The 17,216-nt window shown below is 36.9% G+C and overlaps 1 protein-coding gene across 6 annotated transcripts in view; it reads right to left on the bottom strand.

Moving 5' to 3' along the window:
* The window catches only part of MARK1 (microtubule affinity regulating kinase 1), a 160,198-nt gene that overhangs the window by 80,398 nt on the left and 62,584 nt on the right, over window positions 1–17,216 (bottom strand). For 4 of the 6 annotated variants that reach the window (XM_008268408.4, XM_051820590.3, XM_051820589.3 and 1 more), the window contains exons 2-3: window positions 4,712–4,915; window positions 3,092–3,145 (exon numbers count right to left, since the gene is read on the bottom strand). In XM_008268408.4, coding sequence (XP_008266630.1) covers window positions 3,092–3,145; window positions 4,712–4,915 — 258 coding nt within the window. Of the gene's footprint in view, window positions 1–568; window positions 680–3,091; window positions 3,146–4,711; window positions 4,916–17,216 lie in introns of all 6 variants that reach the window. The other 2 variants (XM_089312218.1, XM_089312219.1) reach the window with 1 other exon arrangement.

Here is a 17,216-nt window from a genome sequence, read left to right as displayed (position 1 = left end):
GGTAGGCAGTATTCCCATAGAAATACACAGAAAGAGATGTATGGAGACAGCATAAAATCAGATCAAACCAGACGAAGATTTATGCAAACACTTCTGGAGGTGACATTAAAATGAACTTATTTCATGAAAATGTGCTATCATCCACCTGTCTTTTCATAAGCATGCCTAATGCAAGGGGTATATTTTACGATTTTTTATCTATAGGACTAAATGTGAAGGAAAACAATGTTTTTTCACCTCACTGTTTATTATTTACATATGACTGACTATGACACCCTCCTGGCCACATGGACAGGGTAAGGTCAAATGTTGAATGTTCTGTAACACAGAAGAAATAATCCAAGCCTGGATTATTTTTTTAAATTTTTAACAGAAAGTAATCTATGAATATAAATGTATTTTTTATATAACCATTGCACACACAGTGTATCGGCTATATTTAGTGAATCCCAATGTTTGCTTTTATTTTCACAGATTGAAGAAAACAAAATGGTATCATGCTTTATAAGCCTGTTTGGAAAAGCAACAATTTATCAGCACAAATAGCAGAATTCGTAACAGAAATTACCTGGCATCAGCAAGCACATTTTTTAGTTATTCACATAAACAAAGCAATATTCAGTGTTGTGTTCTTATGTTTCAACAGCACAAATCTGCTTCATGACCTTCTCCAGGACCCCTTGGGAAAGCCAGAGTGAGGGACACATGACTGTGTGTCTCAGCTAGCACAAGAGGCCTTCATAAGTTCTAAATGCCATTTAAAATCATTCAGTCAACCAGAATAAATCAGGGCTTAATCGAGGAAAAGTGGAAAAGCAAGGCAGGTCTGGACAGAGACAGTAGGTACAGTTCTCCAGTTTGTGGATTTTCAAAGGGTTTTCAGCACAGGGGTGGGCAAAATTGCCACCCTGGCTCCCAGCCAGTAAAAATCAACATCTTTGGGTAATTCACAGGCTCAGGGAGGATGTCTTTTTATCATTCACACAAATGCATCATGATTCACTGAAAGACTGGTGTTAAAAGAGGCTTTCTCCCTAAAGAGACCTATAGTATGTGCATATACATTCATATAAAAACTACAGCAACCTTTCATGTTCTGAGTAGAAATTTCAGTGTTATGAAAAGTTACATTGGTTGTCATATTTAAAGGGGATTTAATTTATCTGGCATTGATCCAACTGGGAAGAAATTTTTCATATCACAAACCCAAAAGTTTAATCTAATGTTACAATCACAGCAAGTCTAGTTAAATATACCCTATTAAAAATTAAAAATTTCTTATAATATTCTTTGGGGGCTGGCATTGTGGCACAGTGAATTAACCTGCCTCCTGCAATGTCAGCATCTTACATGGGTGCTGGTTCGAGTCCCAGCTGCTCCACTTCCAATCCAGCTCTCTGTCAATGTGCCTGGAAAAACAGTAGAAGGCCCAAATCCTTGTACCTCTGTACCCACATGGAAAACCAGATGGAATTCCAGGCTCCTGACTTCAGCCTGGCTCAATCCTAGCCAATGTGACCATGTCAGGAGTGAACCAGAGGTTAGAAGATTCTCTCTCTTTCCCCCTCTTTCAGTAACTGTACCTTTAAAATAATACCAGATCTTTTTAAAAAAATCCTGTTTTAGGAATCCAAAGTAATTTTTTTTTCTTTTTTTTTAGCCTTTATTTATTTTTTTAAAACTTTTATTTAGTAAATATAATTTCCAAAGTACAGTTTATGGAGTTATTTATGTCACATTTACATATGTGACTATGAACTTGCTACATTATAATAAAAATTACAAAGCATACACCCTACTATATACAAAGGACATAGATAGCATAAAGAGTATTTTGATATACTTTTTAAAATTAACTACTTTTCAAAAATTTATTTGGAGGTAGAGATACAGAGACAGATACAAATAGGGAGACAGACAGAGACAGGGAGAATCCATCCACTGGTTCACTCTCTAAATGCAAGAAACAGCCAGGGCTGAGCCAGGCTGTGACTAGGAGCTGGGAACTTACCAGGTTTCTGACATGGGTGGCATTGACTCCATTACTTGAGCCATTACTGCTATCTCCCAGGTTCTGCACTGTCAGGATTCTGGAGTCAGGAATTAGATCTAGGAAGGTATCAAACTTAGACCTCAGATTTGGGAGGCAGGTGTCTTCACTGCTAGGCTAAAATGCTGCCAACTCTTTCCCCTCATAAGAGTTTTTAATTTGTGTTTAAAATATATTATCTTTTTTTTTTTATTTGACTGGCAGAGAGAGAGAGAAACGAGAGAGAGATTGGTCAGTCTCTACAAAGTGAGCTACCAATCGCTCCCCAAATACCTGCAATGGTCAGGGCTGAGTCAGGCTGAAGCTGGGAGCCAGGAATGCAAACGAAGTCTCCCGGATGGGAGGCAGGATACAACTACTTGAGTCCTTAACGTGTTGCATCAAAGGATGTGTTCACTAAGAGGAATACGGAATCTGGGGTTGAGTGGACCCCAATCCAGGTACTCCAATATGGAATGCAGGCATCCTAATAAGATCTTAATTGCCAGGCCAATTGCCCAAGGCAGTACACCTTCAAAATATGTTATGTGTCTGAAGAAGTTTTTTCACTGAAGTAATAAAATAACACAAAACAGCTTTGGTTGACCAATGCAATCCCCATCCTAGCTGCTTTCACTTCTTTCTTATGCTGTTTGATATTTAACCCTTTGAAGAAACACTTCTTATTGTGAATTATTCAAAGAACAAGTTCTTGTAGAAGAGCAAGTAAAACAAGAAAAGGAACAGACTTATGACAATATTTATCATGACTAGACATTAAATTAAGAAGAACCTTGGATACTTCAAAATATTTGATACAGTTTTATTATAGCTGATTCAAAGAGAAACTCCTTTCATATGGTATAAGCATTCAAGCTATAGATATTTTTCAATTACTTTATATATCATCAGAATTATGCTTCATATGAAGTCTTTCATTTTTATAATGATTAAGTGTAATATTGTACCTAATAGGAAATTTAGGATAATTAACTTTATATAACGTCACATATTAAAAATAAACAACCATTCTAATTACTTATTATTAAATTAATTAAATACCTTTTGTAGACTGGTAGGATTTAGCTGAGTTTTGTCTATTATTTTCACAGCAACCTAAAAGAGAGAATCATTAAACATACATATTTCAGAATATATTTTTAATATATAAAAACTTAGTAAAAAAACATAATTTTTCCTCCTTAACTAGATATAGTTTAGCTCTACTCAAGTGTTCACATAATTGGATGGTAAAGCTTTGATAATCTGGTGACCTTAGAATATATTCCACTGATCTGTCTTTAATCTATCTAATCCTGAGCCAATGAAATTAAATCTGCTATTTCTTACAAGTTTCTCATTTTAAAATAAAATCCCTTCTATATCTTAATCTTTTATTCATGATCTTGGTAAACAGTAATTATAGGAGGGAGTGTCTTATAAATCTGCGGTAAATAAAGCATTTTGTGAATAAAATTATTCTATGGGTAGAGAGATTAGATACCAAGCTTCCTTATAGCAAACTGATAAAATGTATTTGCGTATCTTCCAAGGCTCTGCCTAGTGCAGCCTGTGTCAGAACAGCTCCTAGGATAAGAAATGAGTAAATTAAATGGGAAATGGCAATAATATTGAGTATAGAGCAAACAGAAAAATTATTCAACCAATCTTATGGTTGAGTTTTAAAATAATATCCTAAGGAGATCCAATGAACACTACATAATACAAAATGTTAAAAGCTTAACTCTTTAAAGTCTTTAACCTCAACATACAGACACATATGTACAATGCACATATCTACAAGTTTTTACTTTAAATACAGATAATTTAAAATACATGGGATTTTAAACAACCAATTCTCTTAAAACCTGAGAAAACAACTTGTATAATAGCACTATTTGCTCATTGTAGTCTCTAAAACAGACAAAAATTAATTAGTGTGTGGCTTTCTACTTATTTACATCTAGCATACTTTAAACATTACTAATTAATAATTAATATTTTCATTATTAATAAATTAATAAAAACCAACTTATCCTAGCCTTGTTCCTGGGGTTGGGTAGCAATGGCAATCAGAAATATTCCCAGAAACCAAAAATGAAAGAGAAGCCTGAAAACAGCTCATCTAAAGCATAGCTGGGTTATAATAGATATTAATATAGAGGGGAGATTCATTTCTAAATGTTAAAAGGTCAGCTTTCACACAATGACACAGCTCTGTCTACTAACATTTCATTCACACATACCCAATCATGTATATTTACCATATTGCAAGTGTCATTTATTCCCTGACATCAGCTATAGGAAATCTTTCATAGAAGACTCTGAAGAGGTTTCGGAAAGCTTTTTATTTTTTAAAATTTTATTTCATTTATATGGATTTAGGAACATAGTGATACTTCCCTTACCCTCCCTCCCGCCCTCAGTCCAACCCTTTTTCTTCCTCCCTGTCACATTCCCACTCTTATTTTTCACAAAGATCTATTTTCAGCTTACTTAATGATGTTAATCCTACACAAAGTAAAAGAGATAAACAAATAGTATGAAGAAAAAAAAAACACTCAATGAAAGAGATAAGGGCTGTAAACAATCATCAAATCTCAAAATGTCCACTTCACTCCAATACATTACATTTCAGGTAGTCTATTAGGAAAATATTAAAAGGCAGCAAAAAAAACTTACCTCTCTACCAGTTAGAACATGTCTTGCCAATTTCACTTTGGCAAAATTTCCCTTCCCTATTGTTTTTTGTAAACGATAATTTCCAATGTGAGGCTGTTCATCTGTTGCTGACGTAATGGAGTTTCTACAACGAGGGATGTTCTGTCTGCTACTTGATTTGGTAGGCTGGATGTGTGGTTCAGTGTATCCATCCACAGAAGTATGCTAAGAAAAAGGTTACAAGATTTCATTATTAAATTATATTTCAAAAGGCTAATTTAAAATACTATGAATAATTTCCATTAACAATTTAATTTCAATGAAAACACACTGGACTACACAATTTTATGTTAAAGATTTATTTATTCATTTTGAAAATCAGAGTTAGAGAGAGAGAGATATTCCATCCATTGGTTCACTCCCCAAATGGCCACAATGGCCAGCACTGGGCCAAGCCAAAGCCAGGAGCTTCATTTGGGTCTCCCACATAGGTGGCAGTGTACCAAAAACTCAGGCCGTCTTCTGCTGCTTTTCCCAGGTCATTATCAGGAAGCTGGATGGGAAGTGAAGTATCCAGGACAGGAAGTGGCCGGCACTGCAGGTGACATATAGGTTGCAGGTATCACAGAGGGAGGATTTATCAGTTATGCAACAACTCTGCTCCCTCTCCCTTTCTTTCTTTACAGATTTATTTAGTTATTTTAAAGTCAGAGTTAAAGTAAGAGAGACAGGGGCACTACTCAATTTTAAAGGTTGATCATTTATTTTATAATTTCTTCTTGACTTCTACTCCCTCTACTGGGAGAACATACTTAAAATGAAATGCTCTACACAGCTTTACATAAACACTTTTGATTAAAAAATATAAATGGATATAGATTGGCAGATGTCCCACAGCCTGGAAGGGTAGTTACTTACCCCTTTGGGCTGAAATGACAGCATAATGCAGGATTGCTTCATTAAAAGTACAGAATGTCTATATGGTGAAGATAACTTCATGAGTTTAGTTGTTCCTCTAAACTAGCCTCATCAATTGTCATGCTGTCTTTTCTATTTACTTGGCAAATAAATCAACTAACTCATCAAGTACCCTTTTATTCAATTCCTGCCCCCATCTTCCCATGCCCATATAAGTCCTATCTACAGGCCTGACCAGGCCCATTGCCTAATATTCAAGCAACTTTCTCAGTGCTGTTCTTGAGGCAAAGATGTCACTTCATCTGAAAGTTGCACACTTGCCTACAACTGCAATGGGTAGCTGATCCTGCTCACCTCTGGGCCGACTACCTGAACTCCAGAGCAAGCTCCCTAACCAACTGTTTCATGAGCTCTGATGGCCTCCACTCTTATCTAGCTTTGTCTGCATTCTGACATAGATAAAATTTCTAGCAGTTATTGTGAAAAAATAGAATTACACAAGATAAACCTAACATCTTTCTCTGACTTCTTAAAAATAAAAATAGCAAGGGGTGGGTATCGTAGCGCAGTAGGAGAAGGCACCATGTGGAACACATCCCATATCAGAGCATCAGTTTGAGTCCAGCTACTCCACTTCTGATTCTCTTAATGCTAATGTACCAGGGAGACAGCAGATGACAGTCCAAAGTACTTGGGCCCCTGCTACCAGCATGAGAGATGCAGATGGAGTTCCAAACTCCCGGCTTCAGTTTGGCCCAGTGCCAGGCACAGCAGCCATTTGGGGAGTAAACCAGCAGATGGAAGATCTCTTTTGCTCCCTCTCTCTCTGTCACTTTGCCTTTCAAATAAATTAAATAATCTTTTTAAGAAAATAAAATTCTTGAGCAAAAATGTCTTAAATTTCTGATCAAATTCATTGAAGATGAATCCATTTTCCAATCTTATGCAAAGAATGACTTACAGTCATTTTTCTATTATTGCTTTCATATTTTTTATGTTGTTACTTTCTTAAATTTTTGGTTAAACTCAGCTCAGGATTAAGGGTTTTCTCTGGGTCTTACAAACACCTGTGGTCTCTGGTCGCATTCTGAGTTACATGTTCCTTTGGTGTATTCTCATAGCAACCAGATTTCCATGTCTTACAGCATTCACTCCATCATACATTTACTTGTTTGTCTCTATCATCCTACCATGAGCAATTTTAGAGCAGGGACATTTTCTATCTTTACATACTTACTACAGTAGTGTCGCAGAACACCAGAACACACAGGAAAGATATAATAAGCCAAAAGCTCTCAAAGTGTTATCTCTGGATCTGGGAATTTGTTAGAAATGCAAATCCTGGGGCCAGTGTGTGGTGTAGTGGGTAAAGCTGCTGCTTGCGACGCTAGCATCCCATATGGCCACTGGTGCCAAGACTCAGCTGCTCCACTTCCGATCCAACTCCCTACTAATGTGCCTGGGAAAGCAGTGGAGGATGGCCTAAATGCTTGGACCCCTAACACCCACATGAGAAATGCAGAAGAAACTCCCAAATCCTGGCTTCCGCCTGGGCCAGCCCTGACAGTTGTGGCCATTTAGGGCATGAACCAGCAAATGGACTATATATCTTTCTCTCCGTCTCTTCCTCTCTCTGTGCAACTCTGACTTTCAAATACATAAATATATAAATCTTAAAAAAAATTTACAAACCCTCTGATTCTTTTTTTTCATGTGATTTTTATTTATTTATTTATTTATTTTAACTTTTATTTAATGAATATAAATTTCCAAAGTACAGCTTATGGATTACAATGGCTTGCCCCCTCCATAACTTCCCTCCCACCCGCAACCCTCCCCTTTCCCTCTCCCTCCCCCTTCCATTCACATCAAGATTCATTTTCAATTCTCTTTATATACAGAAGATCAGTTTAGCATATATTAAATAAAGATTTCAACAGTTTGCACCCACATAGAAACACAAAGTGAAAAATACTGTTTGAGTACTAGTTACAGCATTAAATCACAATGTACAGCACATTAAGGACAAAGATCCTACATGAGGAGTAAGTGCACAGTGACTCCTGTTGTTGACTTAACAAATTGACACTCTTGTTTATGGCATCAGTAATCCCTCTGATTCTGTTCTAGACTTTCTGAATAAGAAATTTTGGGGATAGGATCCAGCAAACTGTGTTTGAGCAAAGTTGTCCAGCTGATTCAAGTTTGCACTTGATCTTAACCAAAAGGCCAAGAAGCAATACACACACAAGTTTGAGAACTACCGCATAAATAATGTATGAAAGAGCTAAATAAAAAGTTATTCACTGGCTTTTAGAGACTTCCATTATCAAGGCACATACAGGAGATTTCAATTACTTTCAATATCTAAGAGTTAAAAGACTGCTAGTACTACCAGCACATGTTCTGCTAGAAATGCTGACTTGTTCATCCTTCTAAACTTAATATGACTATTTCCTCAACAAAGCTTTCCCTTTCTTCACAAAGCAGAGATTACTCCTCTCCTTTACTGTTACCATTATATCCAGTAAATATTTCTGTTACTGGAACTATCATACCATCTTCTCACAGGGGTGAGGAAACTCCCCCCCTCCCCCGCCCCCAACACAGCTGGTAGGCTGTCTTGATGCTAAACCAATCTGTGAAAGAGTGCATTAGCCCTAATTTTCACAAACTTTGTCATGTAATTTTCTAGTGCCCACCCTGAAGGTGGGGCATAGTTCTCCATCCTTTAAGTTTAGTCATATAATTTTCCTTAGCCAACAGAATAAGCTGGAAGTGATGCCATGCATGTCCCAAGCTAGTCTTCAAGAAGCCTTTCTGTGATTCAATGCACTCTCTTAAAATTTTGCTGTCACCATCAGAAGGACTTCCTCAGGTTAATCCCAGAAAGAGGAAGAGAAATACATAAACAGAGCCATGCCTAGCTAAGCCCAGATTAAACCAATTGACTCCTGGTAACCCTCTGATCTCTGGGGAATATTAAATGCACTTGGTGTTGGGATGATTTTGTTACACAGCAATGTCAGTGATACACAAAGCTATTACTGTTTATTTTTATTGTTTATTTATTTGAGAGACACAGAAGGAGAGAGCGAGCAAGCATGTGTGCATGCATATCCATCCATCGGTTCACATCTCAAATGTCCACCACAACCAGAGCTGGGCCAGGACAAAGCTAGGAGCCAGGAACTCAATCCAGGTTTCACATGTGGGTGCCAGGGTCCCAACTACTTAGGCCATTACCTGTTGCCTCCCAGGATGCACATTAGCAGGAAGTTGGAATAGGGAGCCAGGACTCGAAGCCAGGCACTCCGAATGGGGATACAGGCATCCCAATTGGCAGCTTAACTGCTAGGCCAAACACCCACTCCTGCTATTGTTAAATTAAGAGGCAAGTTATTTTGGCACACGAAGTTAAGCTACTGCTTGGAACACCGGCATCTAATATCAAATATTTGACTGAGGCCTGTCTACTCCGTCTCTGATCCAGCTTCTTGCTAATGCACATCCTGGCAGACAGCAAGCGATGTCTCAAGTGTTTGGGTCCCTGTTATCTATGAGGAAGAAAATATTGGAGTTCCTGGTTTCTGGCTTCATCTGGCCCTGCCTGCTATTCCAGGCATTTAGGGAGTGAACCAGCAGATGGATGATATCTGTTTGTTTCTTTCTCTCTTTCTGTTTCCCTCTCTCTCTCTCCCTTCATCTCTCCCTCTTTCCCTCTCTTTCATTCTATCTTTCAAATAAAAATAAAATAAGGGGTAAACTAAGGGACAAGACATGAGCAATCGGACATTCTTATCAGACATGTTCACATTCCAACAAAGAAAGAAAAGAAAGAGAACTGTATTAATTCTCTAAGGAGAAACCCTGGATTGTAAGCCATTTGGGTCAGAATCTTTGACTGTGTTGTATTTTCAGCACCAAGGATGGTATAAAAGGAGCCAGCAAAAATTTTGGAGAATATTAGGACCACTGGCTGCAGTCAGCCAATACTTGGTGCAACATGTCATATTTTGGGTTGAGGATTAAACTGTTTCTGGTTATTTTCTTTTAAAAGATTCCTTAGCTTGCAATATTAAACATGAGCATTGCATGAATCATCCAATTTATAAAGAATAAATGTGTATGAGTCTTAAGTGAGAATATAAAGGGCATATTTATAATTAACTATAAGTTAGTTATTACAAGATGGTCATCAAAACAACTATTTCTTTTTTTTGTTTTTTTTTTTTAAACTTTTATTTAATAAATATAAATTTCCAAAGTACAGCTTTTGGATTACAGTGGCTTTTTCCCCCCATAACTTCCCTCCCACGAGCAACCATCCCATCTCCCGCTCCGTCTCCCATCCCATTCACATCCAGATTCATTTTCAATTATCTTTATATACAGAAGATCAATTTAGTATATACTAAGTAAAGATTTCAACAGTTTGCACCCACACAGAAACACAAAGTATAAAGTACTGTTTGAGTATTAGTTATACCGTTAATTCACATAGTAGAACACATTAAGGACAGAGATCCTACATGGGGAGTAAGTGCATAGTGACTCCTGTTGTTGATTTAACAGTTGACACTCTTGTTTATGGCATCAGTAATCACCCGAGGCACTTGTCATGAGTTGCCAAGGCTATGGAAGCCTTTTGAGTTCGCCAACTCCAATCTTATTTAGACAAAGTCATAGTCACAGTGGAAGTTCTCTCTTCCCTTCAGAGAAAGGTACCTCCTCCTTTGATGGCCCGTTCTTTCCACTGGGATCTCACTCACAGAGATCTTTCATTTAGGTCATTTTATTTTTTGCCAGAGTGTCTTGGCTTTTCATGCCTGAAATGCTCTCATGGGCTTTTTGGCCAGATCCGAATGCCTTAAGGGCTGATTCTAAAACAAATATTTCAAAAAAGTTACATCTTTCCACAGGATTGTCAAAGCACCATTCAGGAGCACCCTCTTTCCTTGAAAGGACTTTTTGAAGAACAGTTTGGAGTAATTGATCTCACTTCTTACTTATTAATAGCTTAATTCTCAAATTGGAAACCTGGCAAGAATATGAATTCAGCTCATGCTGGATTAAACAATGAATTCAATTTAGAAACACCACAACCCTAAGTCTTTTAGATATAAGAAATTATGTTAACTCAATTATAGTATGAGTTCTAGTTTCCATCTTCATCTAAAAATACAGATTTGGATCCTGTCATTCTTTCTTCAGGTTGTCTACTCAATCCAGTCAACTTTAAATTCCTTCAATCTTTCTGCAGTAGTGGCGACATGACCCTACAGCTTGCACTAACTGCAGCACAGTCAAAACAGTCACACAGAAGCTTCATTTGTTTTTGAACACTGTGCCCCATCGATTACCCCACTTCAATTCTTGAATGATCACAGAATTTTTTCCTTGCCTTTAATGAAGGCAATGATGAAATAAAGTTCTTCTATCCACTAAGTGTGTATCCTTGGGCAAGTTATTTAACCTTACGTGTCTGTTTCCTTATCTGTAAAATGGAGCCAATAATAAGACCTACCTCTACCTCTATACCTTGGAATGATCTCCGGTTATTCTTAGGATGAGATAAAACAATTACAGGTGCTTACCATGTACTATGGTAAGCACTATGTAAGTGTTTGTTAATTAAAATCATACAAATAAAGGAAGCAAAAAACCCAACTCCTAGACAAGATAAACAATCCTATTTCCCTGTGTGTTTGTTCCCTACAACTATTATATGGGAACAATTTCTTTATCAATCAAGTTCCTTATCTACAAGCAACAGAAACCAATCTATGCTAATTCAAGGAGAAAAGGAAACATTTTTTTAAGTCTACAGGTAGCTGAAGAGTGAGACTTGTATTCCAGTGAAAGAAGACAAGAATGTGCAAAGAGCCAAAATAAAACAATTATACTTGGTAATAATAAGGTTAAAAATAAAATAAAGTGATGTCACAGAGTGAGGGGAAGAGGAATTGGGCTGAGCACCACCAATGATAGCATGGAAGGAAGTCTATTAATCTCAAAATGGATTTTATTTTTTCCTTTGTGAGTGCCTTCTGGCCACACTTGGAAAGATGATGCTGCCCAAAAGCAACATGAAAAAGAAAGAAAACAAATTCTCCAATAGTGACTAGATATAGTTCCTCATTCTCTACCATGGTTAATGCCAAATATCATTTCAATAAAGATGAAAACCTTATCAACTTATGAAAAATTACTGATACCAAAAGCAAATTGTGATGTGTTATGTTGTCACTTAACCTGCTTGATGGCTATTTGAATATTCAGATACTCCTGGGATGTCAAATCACTTATAAGACTTGAAAGCAGGATTGTCAGGGCTCCACCAGGGGCGGGGAACCTTTTCTTTTTCTGCCAAAGGCCACCTGGATATTTATAATGTCATTCACAGGTCATAAAAAATTATTAACTTAAAAATTAGCCTGACCTTTCTCTCTATCTCTCTCTCTCACTGTCCACTCTGCCTGTCAAAAAAAAAAATAAAATAAAATAAAATAAAATAAACAACAACAAAAAAATTAGCCTGCACAGATTTATTGAATTTCAAGTCCCACTGTTGCCTTGACTGGGCCAGACCGGATGGTTTCATGCACCTTACATGGCCCGTGGGACTGCTTGTTCCCCAACCCTGGGCTATGCTACTTTTAGACACCACAACTAGTCTCTGATGAACTTACACCAGCATCAATACAAGCTAAGGCAATTTAGAAATAACCATTCAGTTCTTAAAGTCTCTTCATTATAAGACTGGGGGAGTTCTACCTTTCAACAATAGATGAACAGGTTGTGTCTGACTAAACCTATCAGTAGATAAAAATATAACCTTCAGACAAAATATTAAGAACAATTTTCTTTGAAGGCTCTGAAGAACCTCAAAAAGAAGCAAAATCTGTCTTGGAAAAGACCCCGGAGGCACAGGCAGTCAAAGCCAAAATCAACAATTGGGATTACATCAAATTGAGAAGTTTCTGTACTGCAAAAGAAACAATCAGGAAAGTGAAGAGGCAACTGACAGAATGGGAAAAATATCTGCAAACTATGCAACTGATACAGGATTAATAACCAGAATCTAAAAAGAGATCAAGAAATTCCACAACAAAACAAATAACCCACTTAAGAGATGGGCCAAGGACCTCAATAGACATTTTTCAAAAGAGGAAATTCAAATGGCCAACAGACACATGAAAAAATGTTCAGAATCACTAGCCAACATGGAAATGCAAATCAAAACCACAATGAGGTTTCACCTCACCCCGGTTAGAATGGCTCACATTCAGAAATCTAGATGCTGGAGAGGATGTGGGGGAAAAGGGAAAATAACCCACTGTTGGTGGGAATGCAAACTGGTTAAGCCACTATGGAAGTCAGTTTGGAGATTCCTCAGAAACCGGAATATAACCCTACCATACAACCCAACCATCCCACTCCTTGGAATTTACCCAAAGGAAATTAAATTGGTAAATAAAAGAGCTGTCTGCACCTCAATGTTCACTGCAGCTCAATTCACAATAGCTAAGACCTGGAATCAACCTAAATGCCCATCAACAGTAGACTGGATAAAGAAATTATGGGACATGTACTCTATAGAATACAATATAGCAGCAAAAAACAAGGAAATCCGGTCATTTGCAACAAAATGGAGGAATCTGGAACACGTCATGCTGAGTGAAATATGCCAGTCCCAAAGGGACAAATATCATATGTTCTCCCTGATAAGTGACAACTAGCCATGCACCAAAAAGGAAACCTGTTGAAGTGAAATGGACACTATGAGATACAATGACTTGTCCTGACTGTCGAGGAACAACTTAGTACTTTATCCCTTTTAGTATTTTTTTGTTCTACTTTATACTATTGGTTGAATTCTGTAATTAACACACAATTATTCTTAGGTGTTTAAATTTAACTGAAAAGTGATCCCTGTTAAATATAAGAGTGGGAATAAGAGAGGGAGGAGATGTACAGTTCGGCATTTGCTCAATCGGACTTGCCCCAAACGGTAGAGTTAGAAACATACCAGGGGACTCCAATTCAATCCTATCAAGGTGGCATGTACCAATGCCATCTCACTAGTCCAAGTGATCAGTTTCAGTTCATAATTGATAATGATAGGATTAAGAGTCAAAGGGATCACATAAACAGGACTAAGGTCTGCTAATACTAACTGATAGAATTAAAAAGGAGAGAATGATCCAACATGGGAAGTGGGATACACAGCAGACTCATAGAATGGCAGGTGTCCCAAACAGCATCCTGGCCTCAGAATCAGCCCTTAACGCATTCGGATCTGGCCAAAAAGCCCATGAGAGCATTTCAGGCATGAAAAGCCAAGACACTCTGGCAAAAAATAAAATGACCTAAATGAAAGATCTCTGTGAGTGAGATCCCAGTGGAAAGAACGGGCCATCAAAGGAGGAGGTACCTTTCTCTGAAGGGAAGAGAGAACTTCCACTTTGACTATGACTTTGTCTAAATAAGATTGGAGTTGGCGAACTCAAAAGGCTTCCATAGCCTTGGCAACTCATGACAAGTGCCTCGGGTGATTACTGATGCCATAAACAAGAGTGTCAACTGTTAAATCAACAACAGGAGTCACTATGCACTTACTCCCCATGTAGGATCTCTGTCCTTAATGTGTTCTACTATGTGAATTAACGGTATAACTAATACTCAAACAGTACTTTATACTTTGTGTTTCTGTGTGGGTGCAAACTGTTGAAATCTTTACTTAGTATATACTAAATTGATCTTCTGTATATAAAGATAATTGAAAATGAATCTGGATGTGAATGGGATGGGAGACGGAGCGGGAGATGGGATGGTTGCTCGTGGGAGGGAAGTTATGGGGGGAAAAAGCCACTGTAATCCAAAAGCTGTACTTTGGAAATTTATATTTATTAAATAAAAGTTTTTAAAAATAAAAAAAGCAGCAAAATCTGGAGGGAAGCTGATCCTTCTAAGAAGTGAAATGGTTTCTACCGGGGGGGGGGGGGGGGGGGGGCAAAAAAACACCTTGGTCCAACTAGTTCCACATGACTTATACTGAAGCAGAAAGCAACAGTTCTACTGGTAACGGAGTTTGAGGATGAAGTTGGGGGCTAAGGAAATGCCTGCAAAGTGAGAACAAAACTCTTGGCAAACATGAAATGAAAGAGAAGAAAATAGTGTAATTTTTATATCAACTATAGGTGCTTTGCTGGGTCCTAAATTAAATATGAGCAAGAGAAACTTCAAGAAATATGTCAGAAGGAGACAGTCAGAAGTTTAAAGAAATAAATGGTGATTTCACACTGCTCCACCACAGGATGGCTGAATTTGAAGTTTGAGTCAAGCCAAAATAACTATTTGCTGAAGCAATTAACACCTTTTAGCAATAAACACTTTTTCATTAAATTCATAGTCTCTATTGAGTATCAGTGATAATATTCAGTTAATAAAACTTAGTAAACACATGAAGGAACACACAAACACGACCTTCTGCAAGAGAAATGGCAGTCAACAGAAACAAACCTCAAGAAAACCCAGAAGTTCGAATCAGTAAACATACTGTATTTTCAAATTTATTTACTCTCTAAAATTTCAAAGATAGAGAGACAGAGACAGAAATCTCCCATCTGCTGCTTCACTCCCCAAATGCCCATAATAGCTAGGGCTGGGCCAGGCTGAAGCCAGGAGCACAAGACTCAATCCAGAATCTCTCACATGGATGGCAGTGAGCCATCACCACCTGCTGCCTCCAAGGGTGTATATTAGCATGAAGCTGAATTGGAAGTTGAGCTTCCAACAACTTACGACTGTTACTCTACGATATTAAAAGAAAAGTAACTATAGAGGTTATACAAAGGAAAAAAAGAGCTCTGGAAATAGTAAATATACGGGTAAAGATAAAGCAGTAGACATATTTCTATATTTCCATATCATTAAGATGTACAATTGTTTTCAGGAAACCATCATGATAGCATATGTAGAACTCACAAGCAGATCTAAGTATATCTAAACAAACCCACAGGTCAGGAGAAATGATTAGATTTTTACATTTGATGTAAACTGGTATACTATTAACTATATAGAATGCAATAAAATATGGATACATTAGGTAATCTTTAGAGCAACCACTGGAAAAAAATGCATGAGAATATGTCATGAGCCAAGAGAATTATGCAAATGGGAATGTACGATTAACTCAAAAGCAGGCAAGAAAGGAAAATGACAGGAAAAATACCAATAATAACAACAGCAAAAAACAGATGGGCCAAAAAAAAAAAAAAAAAAACAAACTCAAGAAATTTAAAACCAATGTATTTACAATCATATTTAATGTAAATAAACTAAAAAAACTCAATTCAAATAAATAATTATCAAGTGAATTTTTTTGGTAAGAAATCCAACTGTGTGCTGACAGACTGAAAGAAAATGTGAAAAAATACTATGCAAACTGGAAGTATGAGAGCTAGACAAAGTCTTAATAAAAAGGTAAAACAGACTTAACAAAAGGATAAAGCTTCATAATGATACAATGACCAATTCACCAGGGATGCATAACAATCCTAAATATATATTGCCTCAGAGCTGAGATTCAGTAAGCAACAACAGCACAGAAAAAATAAAAAGCCGTTCATCTACAACTGTGACTGGAGATTGTAATCACTCTCACAACAGCTGAAAGAACAAGTGCACTTGAAAAAAAAATCAGTTAGGATACAGGAGATCTAAACAACACTATCATGTTCAGGAAGGTTATAGATTTCCTTCAAAAGGTTATAGATTTTCTTTCAAAAACCCTTCTCTAGATCCTTTAAGCTCTGCACACAGATACTATTTTAGTTCTCTTTAGAATGACAACTTTAGCTTATCAACAGGAAATTTAAAGAACACCTACATCTTGTACAAAAGCACTGCTCAAAATATCATTGATAATGATGACTGTCTATTTTATAAGTAATTCAAAATGTTTCTCTTACTTGGTTTGCTTCATTTATTACATTATGATATCCTATAATAATGACTCTCCATTTCCCCCATTTCAGTGTTCCATGGTGAATTTTCATTTTAAATAGTACACTGGTGGGTGGTGTCAACAGAAGTAGTAGCTTTATGACTGTCAGAAACATTCAAATTGCTCAAAAAGAATGCTTATCGAGAATCTGTGGTCTACATTATTTTACACAATACTTAAAACCCTAACTTTCTCCTAGGAGACTGTGACCTTTTAGATTGTGAAGTACTGTATTTTTTCAATTTCTTTATCATTCACTATAGTGACGACTATATGAATGAACTCACTAAATATGTTATCATTCATATTAAATACTTTAAAGTCCTTTCAGAACCGACTAGCATTTTATTTAATTCCGAAAATCCACAGGACTAAAAATCTCCAACAAAATATAATTTTATTTCAAATGGAATAAAAGAGAGATTTCCTTTTATACACTGGAGCTTATTTCAATGAGATGCCAATAGATTTGACAAGGCAGTCAAACATCTATTTCAGAAACACAAAACAATGAAGTCTGACAACAGGAAAAGAAAAAACTACTAAATTCATATTAAAATTTCCTGCCAGCCACCACCATGCTGTATGCACTGTATA

Source organism: Oryctolagus cuniculus, chromosome 13, assembly GCF_051225735.1.
Source record: "Oryctolagus cuniculus isolate XC-2025 breed Fujian yellow rabbit chromosome 13, ASM5122573v1, whole genome shotgun sequence".
In the NCBI taxonomy this organism is placed as follows: Eukaryota; Metazoa; Chordata; class Mammalia; order Lagomorpha; family Leporidae; genus Oryctolagus; species Oryctolagus cuniculus.
The sequence above is the reverse complement of the archived record's forward strand: the minus strand, read 5'-3'. Positions and strand labels throughout refer to the sequence as shown.